This window comes from Coregonus lavaretus (assembly GCF_964263955.1).
Source record: "Coregonus lavaretus genome assembly, chromosome: 3".
In the NCBI taxonomy this organism is placed as follows: Eukaryota; Metazoa; Chordata; class Actinopteri; order Salmoniformes; family Salmonidae; genus Coregonus; species Coregonus lavaretus.
In genome coordinates, this window is record NC_139990.1 from 27,951,026 (window position 1) to 27,972,704 (window position 21,679).

General features: G+C 45.6%; 4 protein-coding genes and 1 pseudogene across 6 annotated transcripts; all 5 read right to left on the minus strand.

Moving 5' to 3' along the window:
- Positions 1-1,638: 1,638 nt before the first annotated feature.
- On the minus strand, positions 1,639-2,487 carry LOC311107006 (2-oxoisovalerate dehydrogenase subunit alpha, mitochondrial-like; annotated as a pseudogene). The gene has a single exon. The product of its transcript is annotated as a 2-oxoisovalerate dehydrogenase subunit alpha, mitochondrial-like (transcript).
- A 230-nt stretch (positions 2,488-2,717) lies between these two features.
- Positions 2,718-5,898, minus strand: LOC311110583 (large ribosomal subunit protein uL5). The gene is made up of 6 exons (XM_084153099.1): positions 5,856-5,898; positions 4,681-4,831; positions 4,436-4,542; positions 3,768-3,899; positions 3,520-3,630; positions 2,718-2,793 (listed from the first exon to the last, which is right to left on the minus strand). Exons 1-6 carry the CDS (start codon positions 5,859-5,861, stop codon positions 2,764-2,766), a joined length of 537 nt encoding a protein of 178 aa, XP_084009225.1. The 5' UTR covers positions 5,862-5,898; the 3' UTR covers positions 2,718-2,763.
- Positions 5,899-6,328: 430 nt separating this feature from the next.
- On the minus strand, positions 6,329-11,386 carry LOC311111373 (cyclic GMP-AMP synthase). Its single transcript, XM_084154090.1, has 7 exons — positions 11,207-11,386; positions 10,478-10,797; positions 9,313-9,527; positions 8,497-8,725; positions 7,981-8,265; positions 7,747-7,846; positions 6,329-7,615 (listed from the first exon to the last, which is right to left on the minus strand). Exons 2-7 carry the CDS (start codon positions 10,791-10,793, stop codon positions 7,090-7,092), a joined length of 1,671 nt encoding a protein of 556 aa, XP_084010216.1. The 5' UTR covers positions 10,794-10,797; positions 11,207-11,386; the 3' UTR covers positions 6,329-7,089.
- A 2,180-nt stretch (positions 11,387-13,566) lies between these two features.
- On the minus strand, positions 13,567-17,693 carry LOC311123268 (elongation factor 1-alpha-like). Of its 2 annotated transcripts, none has more exons than XM_084158159.1 (8): positions 17,645-17,693; positions 16,872-17,021; positions 15,941-16,120; positions 15,527-15,823; positions 15,197-15,347; positions 14,840-15,096; positions 14,391-14,625; positions 13,567-14,034 (listed from the first exon to the last, which is right to left on the minus strand). In XM_084158159.1, exons 2-8 carry the CDS (start codon positions 17,013-17,015, stop codon positions 13,910-13,912), a joined length of 1,389 nt encoding a protein of 462 aa, XP_084014285.1. In that variant the 5' UTR covers positions 17,016-17,021; positions 17,645-17,693; the 3' UTR covers positions 13,567-13,909. The 2 variants fall into 2 exon arrangements, with proteins under 2 accessions (XP_084014285.1, XP_084014286.1); XM_084158160.1 differs by having other exon boundaries at positions 16,872-17,045.
- A 320-nt stretch (positions 17,694-18,013) lies between these two features.
- Positions 18,014-21,669, minus strand: LOC311123283 (elongation factor 1-alpha, oocyte form). The gene is made up of 8 exons (XM_084158162.1): positions 21,426-21,669; positions 20,557-20,717; positions 19,848-20,027; positions 19,449-19,745; positions 19,203-19,353; positions 18,846-19,102; positions 18,520-18,754; positions 18,014-18,418 (listed from the first exon to the last, which is right to left on the minus strand). Exons 2-8 carry the CDS (start codon positions 20,698-20,700, stop codon positions 18,297-18,299), a joined length of 1,386 nt encoding a protein of 461 aa, XP_084014288.1. The 5' UTR covers positions 20,701-20,717; positions 21,426-21,669; the 3' UTR covers positions 18,014-18,296.
- Between the last annotated feature and the right edge of the window lie 10 nt (positions 21,670-21,679).

The following is a 21,679-nucleotide window of genomic DNA, read 5'->3' on the forward strand; positions in this document are numbered from 1 at the left end:
GACATTCACAGGCCTCAGAACTCCACCTACCAAAGACAACCAAAAAGCAGACATTTTTTGTAATTTTCAGCAGACTTGAGTAGTCTGATTTGGAAATTAAAATGGGTGGCTTTTTTAGAGATTTGGCTCAGGTCATGTTTTGTAGTTAGGCCACGGGTTTCAGCTCCTGCTCACGCGTGTCTTCGATCAGTGTCCTCCTCAACCATCTCCATCCAGGTGATACAATGACAAGCTACCAGGGTATGGAGTCAGTGAAACTCCTAAAGATGGGAGGACCTACCTGCCAAGGCAGACCTAGGGGTTGAGTCGGACTCTAAAAGGTCTGAGGACTCAACCATAACAATTTGATGTTAATGAGGCTAATTTGGCTTATTTGATTGGAGAAATCCCTGTATTTTGCTCTTACCAAGATGTGAGATGAGGCTGGCACGGGGGAGTGTGTTGTGTTTGTGTGTCCAGAGGTGCCAGATGCTCTGTAACCGTGGGGTTTCACTGAATAAAGCCAATCTGATCTAAATGGTGATTCAGTCTCACTTCAATTAACTTCAATCCTCACACTATGCAGCAAAATATAACCATGTTTGTTCATATTGTTATATTTTGCTAGAAAACCATGGTAAACCCTGGTTAAGTGGCATAAACCATTGGAAACCATAAATGGCCCCTGTGCTCATACCAATTAGTCCAGTGTTTGTATATTCTGGTCCTGGGGACACCTACTGGTGCATATTTTAGTTTTTGCCACAACACCAACTCAATTAAACCTTTAGCTGACTCAGTTGGGCTCATGCTAGGGCAAAAAACAACAAATGTGCACACCTTTGAGTCCCCTGGTCCAGCAGTGGGATACAGCTATTTTTACTCCAAATGGCATTCTGAAGCGACAAAAGACTGTGGGGGGTTAAACTAGACTACCTCCAAAACTACTACCAGCTTCAGCTACTCAAAATATACCAACCCACTTGACCATACTTTTAACAAATTACATTTTAGTCATTTAGCAGACGCTCTTATCCAGAGCGATTTACAGGAGCAATTAGGGTTAAGTGCCTTGCTCAAGGGCACATCAACAGATCTTTCACCTAGTCGGCTCAGGGATTAGAACCAGCGACCTTTCGGTTACTGGCACAACGCTCTTAACCACTAAGCTACCTGCCGCCCAACCTCTAACTCAAACCTCTCCTCTGGGACCCGCAGATGTTTTACGATTTTGTTAGAGCCCTGAACTAGCTCACTGATTCACCTCATCAAGGGCTTGATAATCAGCTCTGGAATAGTTCAAATACATGACTGGGTCACTCTCTCATTCATTCAAGGCACAAAAACCAGAGGCCCATAGCAGTTGATGGACAGCAGGAACAAAACAATGATTAACATTATCCTCCTTCCTCCCACTACTCTACAGAAAGCAAAGATTTATAGCCTAGTCAGAACTATAACTCTATACAGTAGAATACAAAGCGCGCCTAAATATTCTGATATCTTTCCAAAAAAAAATAGTTACGCTTGAAATGGGCATGACCTAATTGATTCAACAAAAAAACAAATACCCAAGTTTAGCTTTTTTTAATAAACCAGAAAATAAAGTGATTTCTGGTTGCTCATCAAAGTTAGCTGGCTAACTCATTGATCCTGCTTTGTAGTATCCCCCTGTGGTTGTGGTGTTTAGTTGGCGTAGGCGTCCAGGGGATAGTGGACGTGTCTCCACATGGCCTCCTTCTGCTTGACCAGGTTAGGGGTCATCTCTTCATACACATCAGGTCAGGGTGGGGCTTGTGCCTCTTCTCAGCCTTCTCAAACGCCTCCATCACCATCTTATGGCTCTGCTTCCTCCAGCTCCTTGGACCACCAGGAGCGGGCCGTCATGTAGTGGCGCAGCCAGGAGATGGGGTGGTCCTGCTTGTCCCAGTAGTTCACCTCATCTACAGAGCGGTAGGCCGAGCTGTCGTCGCTGGTGCTGTGGTGACCAATCCTGTAGGTCATGGCCTCAATGAGGAAGGGCTGGTTTTCGGCCACAGCCCTGCGGCGAGCTTCCTTGGTAGCATTGTACACAGCGAACACATAGTTACCGTCCACTCTGATAGACATCATACCGTAGCCTGGACCGCGGGCGGCGATGCCGTCCCCGCGGGACTGCTCGTTGGTCGGCGTGGAGATGGCGTAGCCGTTGTCACGGCAGAAGAAGAGCGGGCACTCCAGGGTGGCAGAGAAGTTGAACCCGGCGTGAGCGTCGCCCTCTCCGAAGTAACAGATGACAGCACGGTTGGTGTTCTCTCTCTTCACTGCATAGGCTGCCCCCGCCGCCTGTGGGATCTGGGTGGCCAGAGGAGAGGAGATGGTGACGAAGTTGAGGTCTTTGCTGCCGTAGTGGACGGGCATCTGGCGACCCTTGTCCAGGTCGTCAACGTTGGCATAGCACTGTGCCATGAACAGGTCCAGGGTTGCAATGGAAGCTTCCAAGGCAAAAACCCAGCAATACAGACCCATACAGCATGCTCTCAAATCACATAACGCCAACATTGCATATTAATATTTACCCTTGAAAGCAGCAAGCTCCATTCTTCCAATTTAATACACAATCTATCCTCATTACCGTAGCCCCATTACTATTGCCAACCCTTTCCACTTATGCACGATTAAACTAAATCTGGATTCACTTAACTATAAAGCCAGCATAGGAGGCATAACACATCACTTAATAACCACAGAACAAACTGTTAATTGTGTCATTTTATTGTTATGAACAAGGCCAATGGTATTCCTTTACTTCCCGGGGAGGATGATCCCATCATACTGAAAAAGAAGAGCACAATTAGCTTACAATGCTCAGCAAAGTAGTCTACTCACAAATCAAGAGCAGATAAGTGGCAGACTTGTCAAAATCCACACCAAATAAAAGCCTTGCTACAAAAATGTCAAACAAGGGTCAGCTGACAGTTCCCTTCCAATAGCATTAGAGCAGGTATGAGCAATCTTACAAGCAAATAGGCAGTGGGAATTCAGTTCCTTCATTCCTGCCAAATGGCAACACCTGCCTCAAAGCTAGTTTGACAGGCTATGCAGTTATAGCGCGCCATTTACAGGCTGCTAAAATTCTAATAGTTCACCTAATTCCAGTTACCGTGACAAAACAAGCAAGTATAGTGTAAAGTGTCATTGTACAAGCTAAACCGCTGTGAAATATATTCTCCATAACAAACCAAAAATTATTGTATTTTCAGCTTGTGCACACAGACTTGCTTTCAATGAGAATGACAGATCTATAACGTGTGAATTTCACCAAGTCACCCCAAAAAATAACTTATTGCAGCTTTAATAGAATCAAGCATTACTGCTCCTAGGAAAAGAGGATTCAATCCTACTAGTAAACTGGGGTTCAGACACTTATCACATTCATCTTTCTGATGTACATCCACAAAGCAAAAAGTCCCACGCCAGCCATTTGCGGGTACCATTGCCCACCCTTAGAGAAACGATTGAAACAAAATCAGTCAGATCATAGCTCAAACTGAGCCTCACCTTCTGCTGGAACCAGCGCATGGCCTCCTCTTTGCGGATGCGGTGCCTGAAACCGATGCGACCGGTTTTCTGCTTCTTGTCAGCAATGCTGAAGCCGGGTCTGCCCAAGACCTGACAGAATGAAAGGAGTGAGAATAGAGGGTGGTTTAGATTAGAAGGCATGCAAATACTTTTGTATACCAACAGGCACGTAAAATCAAAACCAAACTTGATTTAAAAAGCATTCTAAAGCATTTGAAGCCACTCACAACGTAGAAGTCCAGTCCATAGATACCGATGCTGGGGTCGTACTTGATTCCTAGATCAATGTGTTCCTGGATGCCAAAGCCGAAGTTCCCAGTGTCAGAGAAGTTGTTCTTCCGCAACTCGTACTCACGCACCTTTGGAAGGATGAGTTGTACCAATTAGTAAAGGCAACATAAAGCCACTTCAAGCAATATGCCTAACCACATTCCTAACCATGTGGACAAAGGTCAAAGTTGAACCCTTGACAAAACACCATTGGTTGAGGTTGAACATGAGTGATACAACTCAAAACATTTGAGTCATTTAACAGACACTCTTCACCAGAGCAACTTACAGGAGAAATTGGGATTAAGTGCCTTGCTCAAGGGCACATTGACAAACCTCACCTAGTTGGCTCTGGGATTCAAACCAGTTACCTTTTGTTTACTGGCCCAACGCTCTTAACCGCTGGGCTACCTGAGGCCCTAAAAGTATGCATAACTCTAGAATGCTACCAACAGCAGCCAATTTACAGAGGCTACCACTACACTAAGCCCCACCCTAAAAAGGTGTCAGAAACATTCCCTTGACAAATGAATTGCGATTAAGACATATGCAAGGTCATGAAAACCACATCACAAAACATTTAATGCAGTGTTTGTAATAAATAAGTGTAATATTGAAAGTTCACCTTGAGTCCCTTCTCCAGGATCTCCTCAGCCTTAGCTCCACGGACGGTACAGTGGACAGCAATCTTTTCATTTCTGCGGATGCCGAAGGATCGCACAGTGTAGCGGGCTGAAGGGGAAAGACTCATTGTAAGCAAAACACATTTTCCACTGTCAAATAGAATGTGTCTGTCGAAATAGTAAATAACCATCAAACACCGAGCCACAGATTAAAATCACAAACAATCAAAACACTTAGGATACTTACCCTTGGAGAAGACAGGCGTCTGGCCTGTGAGCTGCTCAAGCACCTTAGCAGCACGGGTCAGTCTGTCACCACTCTCCCCAACACAGATGTTCATACAGAGCTTGCGGATGCGAAGCTCACGCATGGGGTTCTCCTTTTTCTCGCTCTGTTCCTGTTGAAATAATAAACAGTTGTCATTAGGAGGCTGGAAGGTTAACATTTACACAATGTAGGCAGTGGTCTAAGGCACTGCATCGCAGTGCTAGCTGTGCCACTAGAGATCCTGGTTCGAATCCAGGCTCTGTCATAGCCGGCCGCGACCGGGAGACTCATGGGCGGCGCACAATTGGCCCAGCGTCGTCCAAGGTAGGGGAGGGAATGGCCGGCAGGGATGTAGCTCAGTTGATAGAGCATGGCGTTTGCAACGCCAGGGTTGTGGGTTCGATTCCCACGGGGGGCCAGTATAAAAAAATATGTATTCACTAACTGTAAGTCGCTCTGGATAAGAGCGTCTGCTAAATGACTAAAATGTAAATGTAAATCACTAAAATGTAAATAATGTAACTTCTGTTTGGATACATCAGCTGTCTGTTATGCAGGCTGGTTAACATGTTGCTAACTAGTTAGCTAATAAATCCTGGTCAATGTTGTCAATAGACCCAACTGGCAATCTTTAAGCTGTTTCCAAAACGCCATACGTGTTCACACCGACTTAAATCCATTCAAACACGTGATACAAGATGTTCTTTACCTTCCTGACTAACCAACCACTAAATCCTGCCACACGGGCATTCATGTGCAGATCCCCAGATGCTAATAGACAGTTGGCTTGTTAAGCTATAAATTCACAATGTTGCGGAGTCAAATGTCACAATTTCTTGCTGAATTTTTACAGTATTTTCGCACCGTTCGTATACGGACCTTCCAGTTAGAGGTAACTAACAAAGTAATGAGAAATGTATTCGGGGAGATACTTCAACTACAACAGCCATGTCGCTAGCCCTTACTGATGTTTCAATTAAAACAATGATCCATAATATTTTGGCCGTAATACAACTTAATTTCAATGCTGCACATGAACCTACTCATTTCTGGTTATAAAAACACTGCGATATTGGCCACATAACGCTGATGATTCTGGATTTAAACTGTAAACCGAAAAAACTCGCCATTTTATGTGTAAACGCTGTACTCACCGCCATGTTTGATCACTAGAAGAGGACGAAACGTTTCCGGTGCACTCTATTTATAGGGAAGTGTTCGAATAAACGGGCCCTACGTAACATCATGAATTTGAAGGACAGTTCCATAAGTGCACAAATTCAATAATAAAGTACAGCAAAACTGTATCTATCATTATTACATTTGGGCTTATATAAGAATATTTAGATTCAAGAACTCTAATATTTATTCAAGAAAAATATGTAAAATGGAAAATTCTAATGTAGCAAGTTAGGACATCCATCAGTTAGTCATCCATCTCAGTTATGTCATTACATTAGTTTTGATTTCAGAAATTGCCATCACCTTTCCTTCCATACAGATTTTGGAAGGGCCTACCCTAATACAGACAGACCAGCAACTCTGTTATAGAAGGAGTGCAACTCACACACACACACACACACAATATGATAAATCACATAAGATCATACATGCAGGACAAGTGTTTCATTGATACATAATATATTTTATTTAAAAGTTTGTCATGAAATACATTGGAGTAGTGGACAGAAGTAGTAAACAACTATATGCTCCTGAGTGGCGCAGTGGTCTAAGGCACTGCATTGCAGTGCTAACTGTGCCACTGGAGATCCTGGTTCGAATTGAGGGAATGGATGGGAAGGGAGGGAATGGCCGGCAGGGATGTAGCTCAGTTGATAGAGCATGGCGTTTGCAACGCCAGGGTTGTGGGTTTGATTCCCACGGGGGGCCAGTATAAAAAATAAAATAATAATAAAAACATGTATTCACTAACTGTAAGTCGCTCTGGATAAGAGCGTCTGCTAAATGACTAAAATGTATATTATTGGTAATTTGCATAGATTTATCATTTACATACAAATACAGAAATGTTACTTTTGGCCGAAATGTTTCATTGTGTTTATCAAGAGCAAATACATGATTTATAGATAAATAAAAATCTGTTTCAAAATGGCTTACCATTCTCTACATCTGCATAAAATTTTAGCACCCTCTGCTGTAGATGCACTGGCTCTGCCACCTTCCTACTATCGATGGGCAGGATGGGGCGGCAGGTAGCTTAGTGGTTAAGAGCGTTGTGCCGGTAACCGAAAGGTCGCTGGTTCTAATTGCCGACTAGGTGAAAAATCTGTCGATGTGCCCTTGAGCAAGGCACTTATCCCTAATTGCTCCTGTAAGTCGCTCTGGATAAGAGTGTCTGCTAAATATGTAAAATGTAGACACTCCTGTCTACAAGAGGTAACAAACAACACAGACCAAAACCACAACCAAAGCTACAATTTTGAACATTTTCACAAAGGATTTTGTCTCAATAACTTGGGGTGGCTGGATAACAGGAGTCTGCTGTACAACAGGGGATGGCTGGGGCTGGGAGTTACTGGGGGAGTGTACTGCCAGTGGTGGGGCAGGAGCCGGGGGCATTAAAAGGGGAAGCCCCTGTCTCCTCTGCTCCTCCAAAGCCTCAGTCAGAAACACCAGAGCTTTGCGTGGGAAGGTCGGTGGGGCGAAGAGGTTGGAGGTGGGGACAAAGAAGTGGGGGAGCAGGCCGGACTTCGCGTGGCCCTCCAGGGCCCCTAGGAGGTGCATGAAGCAGGCAGGCAGCTGATGGGGCGTCCACAGGGAGTCCTGGGCCCTGATGGAAAGGTTGTGTAGGAAAGCTGTCTTCCCGTGGTAGGAGCACAAAGCATCCAGCTCCTGAGGATAGCGTTTCTTCAGTCCCTCGATCAGACACTTGAGGAGCTTAAAGCACTGCTTACTAAAGGAGAGGAGGAGAGAACGAGAGGTATTGTTCATGATATTGATCAATTCACATAAAAGTATTTGTTCAGTATTAGGGCTAAATGAGTCACAGGTGCTGGTAAATGCTGTAGTAGAGTGAATTATGACCGGCAGCACTTGGTGGTAGAGCTCTCACAGCAGGTCCTCTTGTTCCCATGAGTCCTGATTAGTTCCTTTTCTATGTGAGAAAAGGAAATCCTCCAACTCTCTGCAGGAGACAAGCAGCAACAAATAATCACTGTATCAATCATGTACCATGTATAAATCATGACAAAATCTATCCACATCCAGAGTCATACATCTATGGCTCTGGTACAAAAACAACAATAATGATGCGCACACCTTTAGCTGCCTCACTGAGGTTGCGCCCTGGTGGTTTCTTGGGCACAAAGAAGCAAGTTTGGTGGGTGAGAGAGCGTCGGGTCTTCTTCCCCAGCCAGTTGTTCACATCTGGGCCGGCGCGGGCAGCCAGAGGCCAGCCCTGTGAGGAGGGCACTTCCAAGGCGGGCACCACATCCACAGAAAGTAGTTCCTCTTTCCCATCATCCACCTCCAACAAGGAAAGGGTCACCGCTGGAGAGTTTGGACGCTTCCTATTCACAACCCAACGCCAGCTACTTCCAGGCACTGCTGATCAAAGAACACACAAAAGCATCCAGGCAATGTGTCATGTCATATCTAAACAAACAATTTATATTACTATTATATATATGTGGTTGGAGATGTGGATACACAGACCACTGACCTCTAAGGCTCAAATAATAATTTTGACCACTCAACAACATACAGAATGGGTATGTGAGTACTTGTATGACTGCATTTGCAGACTCTCAGGTGAATATAGAACAGTTACCACACCTTTGTAGGTGCTGATGAACTTGCGGACCAGACGGTGCATTTCACTTATGATCTTGCTGGCTGAGATGGTGAGCCCATCTTCCAATAGGAAAGACCGTATGTGGGAACGTGTTCGTCGGGATAGGGCGACTTCATAGAACAGGCCGTGGTATTGGTCCAGCTCAGTCATTTTGAGGCGGGAAGGAGACTGGAGCTTCAACATCATGTCAAACTCATTTGGGTTGTGTATCTGTTGGCACACAATGGTAATAGGTACTATTTATTATTTACATACTATTTAGTTTCATTCAAAGTATACTCACTGAATGCAAAGGGCAGGTTTGACAGACCCAGATGAACAAAGTCCAAAAGACTTACAAACAGCAACACTTGACATTCAACACAAGAAGTACAAGGACCTCCATATTTGCATGTCATGTTACCCTATTATGTACAGTATGTGTATACTATATGTCTGGGGGTGAGGATTTTTTTTGTTGCTGTATATGTTAGTGGAAATAATTTTATGTTGAAGGCCAGTACACATTCCTATCAGCGTTAAGGGGGGGCATTGGTGTGTGGGTGAGGGGTAAACTTTACCGGTAATCCAGGACAGGCAGCCACATTGGACAGAACAATTGTTGAAGCTAAACTCATTGGTGGCTGTTAGAGTGAGATAAGGTTCAGTATTGACTAATCGATACTCCCTAATCAGTCACTCAAGGTTAATCCATGTTTATCAAAACACACCTGAAAATGTGGATAATTTGCTGTCGGTAATTCTCTTGTGTTCATGGGTTTTAAATGAGCCGCCAGCCATCTCATGGTGTGAGTTACCTTAACCATCTCGTAGTATGAACCACTGTTGAGCACAGAGGCTGACTGGAAGTAGGGCTGCTCGTCACTGTTCTTGAGGAAGACCAGCAGGCTGTCCCGGAGATGGTTGACCAAGTCCACGGCCCACTGGCGGTCACTCTGGCGGAGCTTGAGGTCCTGGGCCCGAAGCCTGATCCAGCGGGCCAGCTCTTGGGAGATAGGGGCCAGCTCGTCCCCTGGTGTGGGGTTGGCGACAGGTAGCTTAGTGGTTAAGAGCGTTGTGCCAGTAACTGAAAGGTCGCTGGTTTTAATCCCTGAGCTGACTAGGTGAAAATCTGTCGATGTGCCCTTGAGCAAGGCACTTAACCCTAATTGCTCCTGTAAGTCGCTCTGGATAAGAGCATCTGCTAAATTACTAAAAATGGGTTCTGGGCTGTGGGCAGATAGAAGTGTTGGCTGGACTGTCTCAGATGAGCATAGTATTGAAGCATAAATTGTGTAATTTTCACCCCCTGTTTTACAGGATTATGCACACATGAACTTCATCTCCAAAATATATTTTAAAAATTGTACTTTCTACCCCTTTTTCTCCCCAATTGGTAGTTACAGTCTTGTCCCATCGCTGCAACTCCTGTACGGACTCGGGAGAGGCGAAGGTCGAGAGCCATGCGTCCTCCGAAACACGACCCTGCCAAGCCGCATTGCTTCTTGACACACTGCTCGCTTAACCCGGAAGCCAGCCGCACCAATGTGTCGGAGGAAACACCAAACAACTGGCGACCGAAGTCAGCGTACATGCGCCCGGTCTGCCACAAGGAGTCGCTAGAGCACAAGTGGACAAGGACATCCCGGCCGGCCAAACCCTCCCCCAACCTGGACGATGCTAGGCCAATTGTGCGCCACCTCATGGGCCTCCCGGTCGCGGCCTGCTGCGACACAGCCTGGGATCAAACCCGGGTCTGTGGTGCAGTGCCTTAGACCGCTGCGCCACTCGGGAGGCCTCCAAAACATACTTCTGTCGCAGATGCAAAAACTCACTCAACTCAGAATATGAATTCTGGCTAGATGAATGAATATAACATGTTACTGATTGATTGTTTTAGCATCTTTGACATGCAATGATACACACATCAGATGAGGACAATCAACAATACCATTGAAGCGAGCAGGTCGACCGTGCCATTACCTGTCAGGTGTGGTCTCTGCCTAGGGAGGGGTGAGTTGGGTGTGGCTGGGGTACTGGAGTTTCCATCAGTCTGCTGACCCAGCGATGCCCCAGTCTGAGAGTCCTCTATGGTGCTACCTCCATCTCCATCTTCTCTGTCCAGATACCCACCCTCCTCTGCCTCTCTGCCCAGGCTAGGTTGGAGGTCGACAGGGGTGGACGGGGTCCTGGCGAGGGCCCGTGATGGAGCAGTTGTCTGGGGCTCTCTAGAGGGTGTGGATGGAACTGAGGTCTGTCTCCTGGAGGATGATCTCCTCTGAGGTGTGGTTCTGTTCATCTTTCTATCGTGATCAACGCACACAAACACACACAAATCAATCGATTAAGAGAAACTAGTATGACGTAAATAGAATTAGAATATGCTCTTCCTTCTAGGTTGAAAGTATATGGGATGGGACTGTGCAATAACAAAAACGACCTTGCTCAGTCTTTAGTGGGTGCTTACTAACATAGTACCACAGAGATCATATTACTAAGTTCTATGTAATTTTAAGCATGGTACGTACAATGACTAACGCTGAGGTCCTGCCCAGAGGAATGAACATAATTGTGGTTTCCAAGACCTTACCCAAACCAGGCTAGATGTTACTCTAGACAACTTCGCTTGCGCCATCTTCTTCATAATCCCAGACTGATTGTTAGAGAATCATTCAACCATTGTGACATTTTACAGGGCTTGTTAAGACTTACCTGCTATTGCCCAGTCGTTGTCACAAATTGCAGCTTGGTAGGGGGACACAGACTGAAATGTCACTATTGCTCCTCTCTCTGTGTCAGCTCGCATGTTTCTATTTCCCAAGTGTGATGTCACATATCACTCCAAGATAATAGACCATTGCTTCCACCTTTGTCTCTGGAGCAGTGGATTATGGATTGCACAACTGAATTCTAGGTGTGGTTCTGAAAGTGAAACAGTAAGAAGAGGTTTCACCCCTGTGGCGTCATCCCATAAGGAGACGTTATATGCTCTACTTTGTTATTTTCTTCAATGAGGTTGAACAGCGGTTGGCATCCAATAAATGTTGCATTACCTCCACCTACTAGACTGGAGTATAACTCCCTTTGCTTAAAAAATAAATAAATAATAATACCCTACCATCTAACACTACACACACAAAACTTTAAAAATAAATAAAAAAAATACCATACCCCACTATTTAAATATATTTAGTCCTACTTCAGGCCAACAGCCTGAAAGGATTGGACACTGCCACTTAACACACCCTGTAACTCTTCTGATGTCAAATCTCGCACACCCAAATACCTCTCTGCAGCTGCCACCACAACCTTTCTGCGACTTATGCTCCATCGCTGCAGTACAGTTGATAACCATTGCTATAAATGCCAAAAATCCAATCTTACTGAAACATATATCACTTGTTGGCCTATCCCTCTGTACTGATACAGATCTACTACTCACACCACTCCTCTCAGGATCCCTCCCCCTTGACCCATCTTCCTCTATTTTCTTCACTGCCTCAGCATACGACAACTTCTGCACTCCTCTAACCCTGGAAACCTCAACCTGCCACTCTCGCATGGGACATTTCTGATCCCCAGCCCCATGGGCACCCCTACAATTAACACATACCACTACTTTCCCCAATGCTACACATTCCTTTGTCTCATGCCCTTCTGCACACTTCTCACACATAGGAACCTCCCTCCTACACACTGCTGCCACATGCCCATAAGCTTGACACTTGTAACAACGTAATGTTTTCGGCACAAAAGCTCGTACAGGATAATTTATATATCCTAACATCACTTTGTCGGGCAAAGACTCAACATCAAAACTCAAAAGAACAGACAATGACTCTTCTGTTTCGCCACTCTCGCCATCCTGTCTGCATCACACCAAACCACAAGCATCACAAACACCGGGATCTTCCCCTTCATTTGGTCAGCTTTCACATTTACCGCTACCCCAGTAATCACTCCTTTCAATGGCACCCTTTTCTTGAGAGCAAAACAATTCACATCTCTTGCCCCCATTCGTTTAACACGGAGCACCTGCTCCCTCTGACCAGCAGAAACACAAACAATTATCACAAGACCACTGCTGGTGACCCTCACCGATTCCACAGCACCCAACTCTGTTTTCACCCACCCTGAAACCACAAATGGATCAGCCAAAAGGCAAGGGCCCACTTTTTCTGTCACAGACTCATCTTTATCCTGACACAGTGCAAGCCTCGGGCTCCGAGAACTTCATCACACCTACCACCTCCGATACTTCGCCCGCATTCGTTTCAATTTCTCCTCCTGTCTTCAACTCACCCTGCTTACACTTTCTACCATTCTTCTTTAACAAACCATCTCCCTTTTCCCCGCCATTTTTAACCGACTCAAGCTCACCCTCTTCCTCCCTCTCTCTCAGACCTCCTCCCCCTCTCTTTTTCCCTCCATTCCTCCTCAGTATTCCAAGTATAGTCTCCTTATGATAATACTGCACTTCTCCCGACATACATCTTGTTCTTGCCTTGTCAAGGGACGCCATTTAACCGGCTGTCACAATCTCCGTACAATCAGCAAGAACCCCTTGGGATGTAACGCTTAACAGTGCATCCCACTTGTAAAACAGCTGCTTCGTTTTGCTGTTGTTCTTTATTAATAGCTACCGTGACACTTTCCCATTTCAAACAAGCACGCTCTCTTTCTCCCAGATTCCTCGATTCGCTTGCTCTGTTCACTCTACTTGGTTTGTGAAAGCTTGCCCTTTTGTAGGAAGCTTTTCTATTAAAAAAAAAAAAAAAACGAGTTTCTCCTTCTGTCAGAACCCCTTAACTTGACAGTAGCCGACATTGACTGGTGTACGATTTCACCTATAGAGCAATCACTCTTCTCTGAAAATAGGAATCAACAGCACTTACATTTCTCACATATATTTTTGATGTAACTCAAAGGAGAGAATGCTTAAAATGGAGGCAGTGAATCATTTCTATTGAATATTCCCCAAAGAAGTTGATAGGTATTATTTTCTGTTTGTAGCCACAATTGTAAACCAATGGAGTGTATTCAGCAAATCAATCCAAAATGTGACAATTAGCTCAATGTTTCACAGCAACAGATACCAGACTTTATTTTAATATTCTAACACAACATATAATTTCATGACAGACAGCAGTATGTATCCAACAGTAACTGATTCAGCATTTTGGCTTATGAGAATCAAGAAACAGCAGCGTTTTGGCGGTTCATGGTTTTTATTTTATCATAATTTTCCCTAAAGCTTTATTCTTCGAACATTTGCTTTCCTTTCCTGCGAAAATTTTTGCGATGGGTTTTTATTAGCATTAGCCAGTCCTTGGGTAGAGAGCTCAGGTTCTGAGACACTGCAGGATGGGATGCCGGTGACACGCCTTGTTGTTGCTGGATGTCTGGAGCAGGAATTCATTTAGCTTTGGCGGCCTTAACGGCAGACTTGGTCACCTTGCCAGTGCTGGCAGCCTTCTTGTCGACGGCCTTGATGACACCAACAGCCACGGTTTGCCTCATGTCACGCACGGCGAAACGACCTGCAACGACACAACAGCGAAGAGAAATGGTTACTGGACAGGCCTGAATGGTTTTTTGTGTGTAATAGGCTAAATTGGTTTTGCTAAATGGAGTGTCAGCATATTCCAGAAGTCGTTGTAGTTCCTAAACAGTTTTTGTTAGTGACATTGTAAGGTATTGAGACTAGTAAGATCTAGTCACCTTCTTATAAGCAATCAACAGTAAATGTGTGGTGAGTTATTTCAAAACCAAATGGCTGCATTACCCAGATGGGTCCTATACAGTGATGATAACCCCACGTAACATACAGTTTTTCAATAGCACTGCATAAATAAGACCCATAATCGTCATCGTTAGGAATTGGTGTGTGACTCACCGAGGGGAGGGTAGGCGGCAAAGCTCTCCACACACATGGGCTTTCCTGGCACCATGACGATGATGGCGGCGTCTCCAGACTTCAGGGCCTTGGGATTGTCCTCAAGCTTCTTGCCTGAACGACGGTCGATCTTCTCTTTGAGCTCGCTGAACTTGCAGGCAATGTGAGCGGTATGGCAATCCAGCACGGGGGCATAGCCCTGGGAGATGGTGCCCGGGTGGTTCAGGATGATGACCTGGGGATTGGGGTAAAGGTTGGGTAAGGATGGGCTAGAATCTAAAACAACATTGACAGGGTGTTGGGACGTGGGTAAACTGAATTCAGAAAACGTTTAATGAAAGTGCAAACATATGGCCAGAAACGAGACATGAAGGAAAGTAGACTTGGAAATGTGAATATTTTCTATTATCTTTACAAAACCTACATTTAAAATCAGTCCCATCTCTCACCTGAGCTGTGAAGTTGCCGGCCTCCATTGGAGGGTCGTTCTTGCTGTCTCCAGCCACGTTGCCCCGACGGATATCCTTGACGGACACGTTCTTGACGTTGAAGCCGACGTTGTCACCGGGGAGAGCAGCTTCCAGGGTCTCGTGGTGCATCTCCACAGACTTGACTTCAGTGGTCACATTAGCGGGGGCGAAGGTGACGATCATACCGGCCTTCAGGGTGCCAGTCTCCACACGGCCCACGGGTACTGTTCCAATACCTAAAGGGAAACAAGTATTTAACCACAAGAGCCATACCCCTTCATGTCTAAAGAAAATAACCAGTATATTGAAACATTTTGATCTATGACTGGTACTTACCTCCGATTTTGTAGACATCCTGCAGGGGCAGACGGAGGGGCTTGTCGGTGGGGCGGGAGGGGGCCAGGATAGAGTCCAGAGCCTCCAGAAGGGTCACACCGTTAGCGCCACCCTCCTTACGCTCAACCTTCCATCCCTTGAACCAGCCCATCTGCAATGGGCAACAGAAGAAACAATGTTACTGTTTTTGTGTGGATCAAAATTAGGATGAGGCTTGCTGACCTGTCAGTGCTTTACCTTCTATAACATTCCAGCCCTAATCATTTAGGCTTATGACCACCTAAACCTACACTGCTGTGGTCGAGTGTACTGTGTGGACGGGCTACTCACGTTGGGGCTAGCCTCCAGCATGTTGTCCCCATGCCATCCAGAGATTGGCACAAAGGCGACTGTGGCAGGGTTGTAGCCGATCTTCTTGATGTAGGTGCTGACTTCCTTCTGGATTTCCTCAAAACGCTTCTGGCTGTAGGGGGGCTCGGTGGAGTCCATCTTGTTGACTCCAACGATGAGCTGCTTCACTCCTAGAGTGTAGGCCAGGAGAGCGTGCTCACGAGTCTGGCCGTTCTTTGAGATACCGGCCTCAAACTCACCCACACCACCAGCAACGATAAGCACAGCGCAATCAGCCTAAGGATATAAAGTCATAGTGACAGACTTCAAACCTCATGGTAAAATGCCACCACTGATAGATAATTTCATAATTAGGAAACAGATTGAGCAACGGATATTAAAGCTTGTTTTTACCTGAGAGGTACCAGTGATCATGTTCTTGATGAAGTCTCTGTGTCCGGGGGCATCAATGATGGTGACGTAGTACTTGGCGGTCTCAAACTTCCACAGGGAAATGTCGATGGTGATACCACGCTCACGCTCAGCCTTCAGCTTGTCCAGCACCCAGGCATACTTGAACGAGCCCTTACCCATCTACACAAGCAGAGAATCAAGTTCGCGTTCATTCCACTTAGTCTATTGCCTACACTGTTCTGTAATGTTTTTAGATCAAATCTACCCAATTAGGCCTACTACAAAAATAAACAATATTGCCTGTTTTGTCATTTACACAATCCAGACGAACACAAAATGACTCCCTAATCAGATGAATATAAGCTTCTTCTGCTAGTTGAGCAATACTTTGAGCAATTTCCGGCTGCCAAAATCCTGATTTGTCTTGACTACAATCAAGTATGGGTGGTCCTCTGTAGCTCAGCTGGTAGAGCATGGCACTTGTAACGCCAAGGTAGTGGGTTCGATCCCCGGGACCACCCATACACAAAAATGTATGCACACATGACTAAGTCGCTTTGGATAAAAGCATCTGCTAAATGGCATATTATTATTAAACTGACCACTCAATATTGGCATACCTTCATTTTTTATTTGAGTGCTCCCAAATACTCATGTCACAATGCACATTTTTTTGTATCTGACATATCAGAACTACAGATGCATGTAAATAATTGTATCAATAATATATCAAACTTAAGGCATTTTTGCCTTTAGTTACTGCAAGACTGGCCACATAACTGACAGCAATACACAATTGTGTACAGTAGGTGTCACTGGTGTCAAAACAGTCTTTCCAAGGATTTTCATTTCTAACCACGCCCGTTATAACGCCGCAATTCATAGCTGCAACAAACAGAATCCCTAGAAATGCCAGGGCGCCCAAACCTACCTCAGCAGCCTCCTTCTCGAACTTTTCAATGGTTCTCTTGTCAATGCCCCCGCATTTGTAGATCAGATGGCCGGTGGTGGTGGACTTGCCAGAGTCGACATGGCCAATGACCACGATGTTGATGTGGATCTTTTCCTTTCCCATGATTTACTGATTGAAAGGAATCTGGCGTAACTACCGATGCACAAATACATTTACACAAAACAGACATGAAAATGGGCGACATGGTTGCGGGAGATGCAACGGTGTATGCAATGTTGACGCTCATCGGCACCATGTGCTATCCGCAAGTCGCCCTCCATGTTAAATCGGAGGATTAGCGAGCCGGCCATGTTGGGTCGTTACTAGTTACCACAGCCAAAGTCATACACCCCGCCTAGTTGTGGTTTAAACCTAACCACACCGCTAACCTTAAAACCCATTATTAGTTATACTTCTTGTTCACCATGAAGTGAATAGTGCGTTGGTAGCTTGCTACCCACTAAACATGTGACGCGGTCCGGGAGTTGCCTATGTTAGATTGAGCAGGTATCGCCAATGACAAAATGTATGACCCCAAATGCAAACGAGCAGTTAGAAAACTCGTATCTTGTACAAACAGGTCCTAAATCATGCGCCCAAAAAAAATATGTTACTTGTTAGGCTGGCACAACTCTCATAACCATGCCATTCTCACAATTTAAATCCAACAGTATTACAGATTGAAAGGGTAGCAACATGACAATAGTGCCCACCGAGTACGTCCTAAAATCAGCATTCTCTGCTTCACTAACCTGTGACAACCCAGGTAGCGGTATCCCTGCTTTAGACCGGAGAAAAAGGGCAGAATAAGAACTCGCATTTCTTTTTATACCGGTGCTGTGAGGGGCGGGAGAACAGCAAATGCTACAGCACTACTGTCACCAATAAAATTGGGTGCCATTGGTTGCACCAGTGTTACCCACTAAGGTGATTGGACTGCATAATCCATCACACTGGGCACAGCCCTGCAGCTGTCAGGGATAGCATGTGTCAAAACAGCTGCAAAGACCCAGTTACATACAGTATTGCACTTGTTCTACCCTACGGAGCAGCTCCCACTGAAATGCAAGCGCATGAAGGAAAAAGGATTAAGGAAAACAACAGCAAGGTTTTTGGTCAAGTCATTTAAAGACCTTTATTAGTTACCAGCAGTTTCCTTCCAATTTAATAGTGGCCTCAAACAGGTGCAGTTCAACCATGTCAACGCAATTTAACTGAAAGAGGCACTGTCAGTCATGACGAAGCCACAGTGTATCCACTTTGGGTTCCTTTCCTGCGGAAACTTTTACGATGAGTTTTAATCAGCATTAACCAGTCCTTAAGTATAGAGCTCAGGTTTTGAGATGCCGCAGGATGTAGGGCAGCAGACCCCACCACCCGAGGGCCGTCCTGTGGGAGGGGAATTCACTTTTTACCGGCCTTAACGGCAGACTTTGTGACCTTGCCGCTTGAGGCGGCCTTCTTCTCGACAGCCTTGATGACACCGACCGCAACGGTCTGCCTCATGTCACGCACAGCGAAACGACCTGCAGGAGATGGAAAAGGCAGCTTTACTAATGATCCATAAGCATAGAGGACCTTTAAGGATTATCAATGTTTTGGTTTAGAGGGCCTGTGGATTACTTACCAAGTGGAGGGTATTCCTGGAAGCTCTCCACACACATGGGCTTGCCGGGGATCATGTCAACGATAGCAGCGTCTCCAGACTTCAGGAACTTGGGGGCATCTTCAAGCTTCTTGCCAGAACGACGGTCGATCTTCTCCTTGAGCTCGCTGAACTTGCAGGCGATGTGAGCGGTATGGCAATCCAGCACGGGGGCATAGCCCTGGGAGATTTGGCCAGGGTGATTCAGGATGATTACCTGTAAAAACAACAGGTCGAAAAGAGCATTAATACAATTGTCACTGGAAGAAAAGTGCCCCACCCAACCCAATTTTAAACAGCATGCCTACTTGAGCGGTGAAGACGCCGGCCTCCATCGGAGGGTCGTTCTTGCTGTCTCCAGCCACATTGCCACGACGGATATCCTTGACTGACACGTTCTTGACGTTGAAGCCGACATTGTCACCTGGCATAGCTGATTCCAGGGTCTCGTGGTGCATCTCCACAGACTTTACTTCAGTGGTGACGTTAGCGGGGGCGAAGGTGACGATCATACCGGCCTTCAGGGTGCCAGTCTCCACACGGCCCACGGGTACTGTTCCAATACCTGATGAAGCCAGGGGAGAGTAGATTAACCAACTAGCCTGAGAGCAGAATCGAGCCTTTGCGTGTCAGTCTACAAACATGAAGTTATGACTGGTTCTTACCGCCGATTTTGTAGACATCCTGGAGGGGGAGACGAAGGGGCTTGTCTGTGGGGCGGGATGGGGGCAGGATGCTGTCCAGGGCCTCCAGCAGAGTCACACCATTGGCGTTACCATCTTTACGCTCGACCTTCCATCCCTTGAACCAGCCCATCTAGAATAGGAGAATAGTCATTTAGATACAGTAGGATGTATGCAAATGACAGGTAAAGAATTAAACAGAGTGTACTGTGGGGACAGTCTACTCACGTTGCTGCTGGCCTCTAGCATGTTGTCCCCATGCCATCCAGAGATTGGCACAAAGGCGACTGTGGCAGGGTTGTAGCCGATCTTCTTGATGTAGGTGCTGACTTCCTTCTGGATTTCCTCAAAACGCTTCTGGCTGTAGGGGGGCTCGGTGGAGTCCATCTTGTTGACTCCAACAATGAGCTGCTTCACACCCAGAGTGAAAGCGAGGAGAGCGTGCTCACGCGTCTGGCCGTTCTTTGAGATACCGGCCTCAAACTCACCCACACCACCAGCAACGATAAGCACAGCACAGTCAGCCTGGGGGAAAATAAGTAGTGTCAGCCCAACACACTTGTTACCTTGACAAACTGAAAGGTGGTATATTAACAGTATATTCCGATTGCAGTGGGCCCCACTTACCTGAGATGTACCAGTGATCATGTTCTTGATGAAATCTCTGTGTCCAGGGGCATCAATGATGGTGACGTAGTACCTGCCAGTCTCGAACTTCCACAGGGAAATGTCGATGGTGATACCACGCTCACGCTCTGCCTTCAGCTTGTCCAGCACCCAGGCATACTTGAACGAGCCCTTACCCATCTAAAAGAGGAAGTCAAATTAATTAATAAGTTTAATAATTTCAATGTTACAAGCTACAAATTGCATAGTGAGCAAGTAGAACTTGCAGGGCGAAGACTAGAATGGTTTGTGAAACTAGGCCAATCATTTGCATAACTTAAAACTAATTGTTCAGTCTACTTTCAGAAAATTAATGTAATCTTTATGAAGTGGAAACAGGCTGCATGCAATTATGGGGTTTTCCTAGAGATGGGACATATTTGATTTTCCGTAGCAGGTTAGGATGTTTAATTTAGGAAGAGGTATGGTCAGCTAAAAAAATTCAATGAAGTTTGAGGTCAATTAGACTGACGTATCCCTTCTAGCTATTAAGGCCTCAGCCGCCATTACACAAAGTGCATCGTCATTACCCGGACGCTAGGCCCGCGCAAGCACCACCCCACAAGCGCGCACACGTCCCACACCCTGCCGGCTTCGCCAGGTCAAAGACTATGCTGGCGTCGCCATTTAATCCAAACTATTGTAACCAACAATCAAAGAAAATGCTTACCTCAGCTGCTTCCTTCTCGAACTTTTCAATGGTTCTCTTGTCAATGCCTCCGCACTTATAGATCAGATGGCCGGTGGTGGTGGACTTGCCGGAGTCGACATGGCCAATGACCACGATGTTGATGTGGATCTTTTCCTTTCCCATGGTCGCTTACTTAGTTTCTGAAATAAAATGAGAGAACGCTAAGCCACATTGCCTCTGGGAATATAGTTGCATCTTTGTCGATAGGTAATCAATATCCATATCCCATTAAAAAATAAGATCCTACAAAAGTCAGCTATTCGACAGTGTTAACTCATCCGTTGCGATTTGACAACGGGTGAGCGAGCCATGATCACGTAGGCCTCAGTCCGCCATGGGCAAACGCGACACGTGTTACTTCTGGGCCACGTCGTATGAAGTTACAGAAAGACTTCCAAATATCCGAAAGGAATTTAGCCAGCTCAACACCTGTCGCCTGGGCTTGCGTGCAATTTACATCAATGGAAAAAAGCCATTCCATTTAGTTACTCAGCCACTGCTTTAGTATCCTTTGTTCTTTTCCCCCAGTTTCCCCCTCCCCCAACCGAAAAAAAAAATCGTTCTCCGGCAAAATAAAACTACAACTTTACTAAAACGACTACACAATATAACTAATAGCCATTTTTATAAGTTAACTTAAGATTACAGTATCCCAAACGTTACACCATCAAATCCACAGGTTAATTGAAACGATAAAGTTCGACCAAAGCATTCTAACTGAAATTGAGGAACTACATTTTCGCAATATGGCTAGCTATAAAAATAAATAAAAGAAACTTGTAAAGTCAAGAACAGGTTAAGCCTGTTTTTGAAACCACTTGAGGATAAATGATGATAGACGCGCTTACCGGTGTTACTACGAAATCACACTGCTACTGCTGCTGCCCCTAACCAGGTAACAGAAAGAGAAAGAATGATGGTTGAGTTGGAGTTTTATACACGGGGAGGTGGCCAGATTGGGTTGCACCCCCGCTTCCTTTCCCCTCCCGATTCGAATCCGCAAATCACACACAATTCAGCGAAAAACTGGTCAAGGATAGATGGAATACAGGTTATGTGAAATTGACATCAAAAGTTGATTTTTTTGTTGTTGCATTTTAGC

Excerpts from the sequence above, each read along its gene's own strand:
- LOC311110583 (XM_084153099.1), bottom strand. Across the intron at positions 4,543-4,680 it reads GACGCCTGTCTTCTCCAAGG|CCCGCTACACTGTGCGATCC; the intron begins GTAAGTATCCTA and ends TTTCCCCTTCAG. Across the intron at positions 3,900-4,435 it reads TCCTGGAGAAGGGACTCAAG|GTGCGTGAGTACGAGTTGCG; the intron begins GTGAACTTTCAA and ends ATCCTTCCAAAG.
- LOC311111373 (XM_084154090.1), bottom strand. The coding sequence starts at position 10,793 with ATGAACAGAACCACACCTCAGAGGAGATCATCCTCCAGGAGACAGACC. Across the intron at positions 8,266-8,496 it reads GTTCATCAGCACCTACAAAG|TGCCTGGAAGTAGCTGGCGT; the intron begins GTGTGGTAACTG and ends TTTGATCAGCAG. Across the intron at positions 7,847-7,980 it reads CCTCAGTGAGGCAGCTAAAG|AGAGTTGGAGGATTTCCTTT; the intron begins GTGTGCGCATCA and ends TGTCTCCTGCAG.
- LOC311123268 (XM_084158159.1), bottom strand. The coding sequence starts at position 17,015 with ATGGGAAAGGAAAAGATCCACATCAACATCGTGGTCATTGGCCATGTC. Across the intron at positions 16,121-16,871 it reads TCGAGAAGGAGGCTGCTGAG|ATGGGTAAGGGCTCGTTCAA; the intron begins GTAGGTTTGGGC and ends CTGCTTGTGTAG. Across the intron at positions 15,348-15,526 it reads TGCTGGAGGCTAGCCCCAAC|ATGGGCTGGTTCAAGGGATG; the intron begins GTGAGTAGCCCG and ends TGCCCATTGCAG.
- LOC311123283 (XM_084158162.1), bottom strand. The coding sequence starts at position 20,700 with ATGGGAAAGGAAAAGATCCACATCAACATCGTGGTCATTGGCCATGTC. Across the intron at positions 18,755-18,845 it reads CCGGCGTCTTCACCGCTCAA|GTAATCATCCTGAATCACCC; the intron begins GTAGGCATGCTG and ends TTGTTTTTACAG. Across the intron at positions 18,419-18,519 it reads CCAGGAATACCCTCCACTTG|GTCGTTTCGCTGTGCGTGAC; the intron begins GTAAGTAATCCA and ends CATCTCCTGCAG.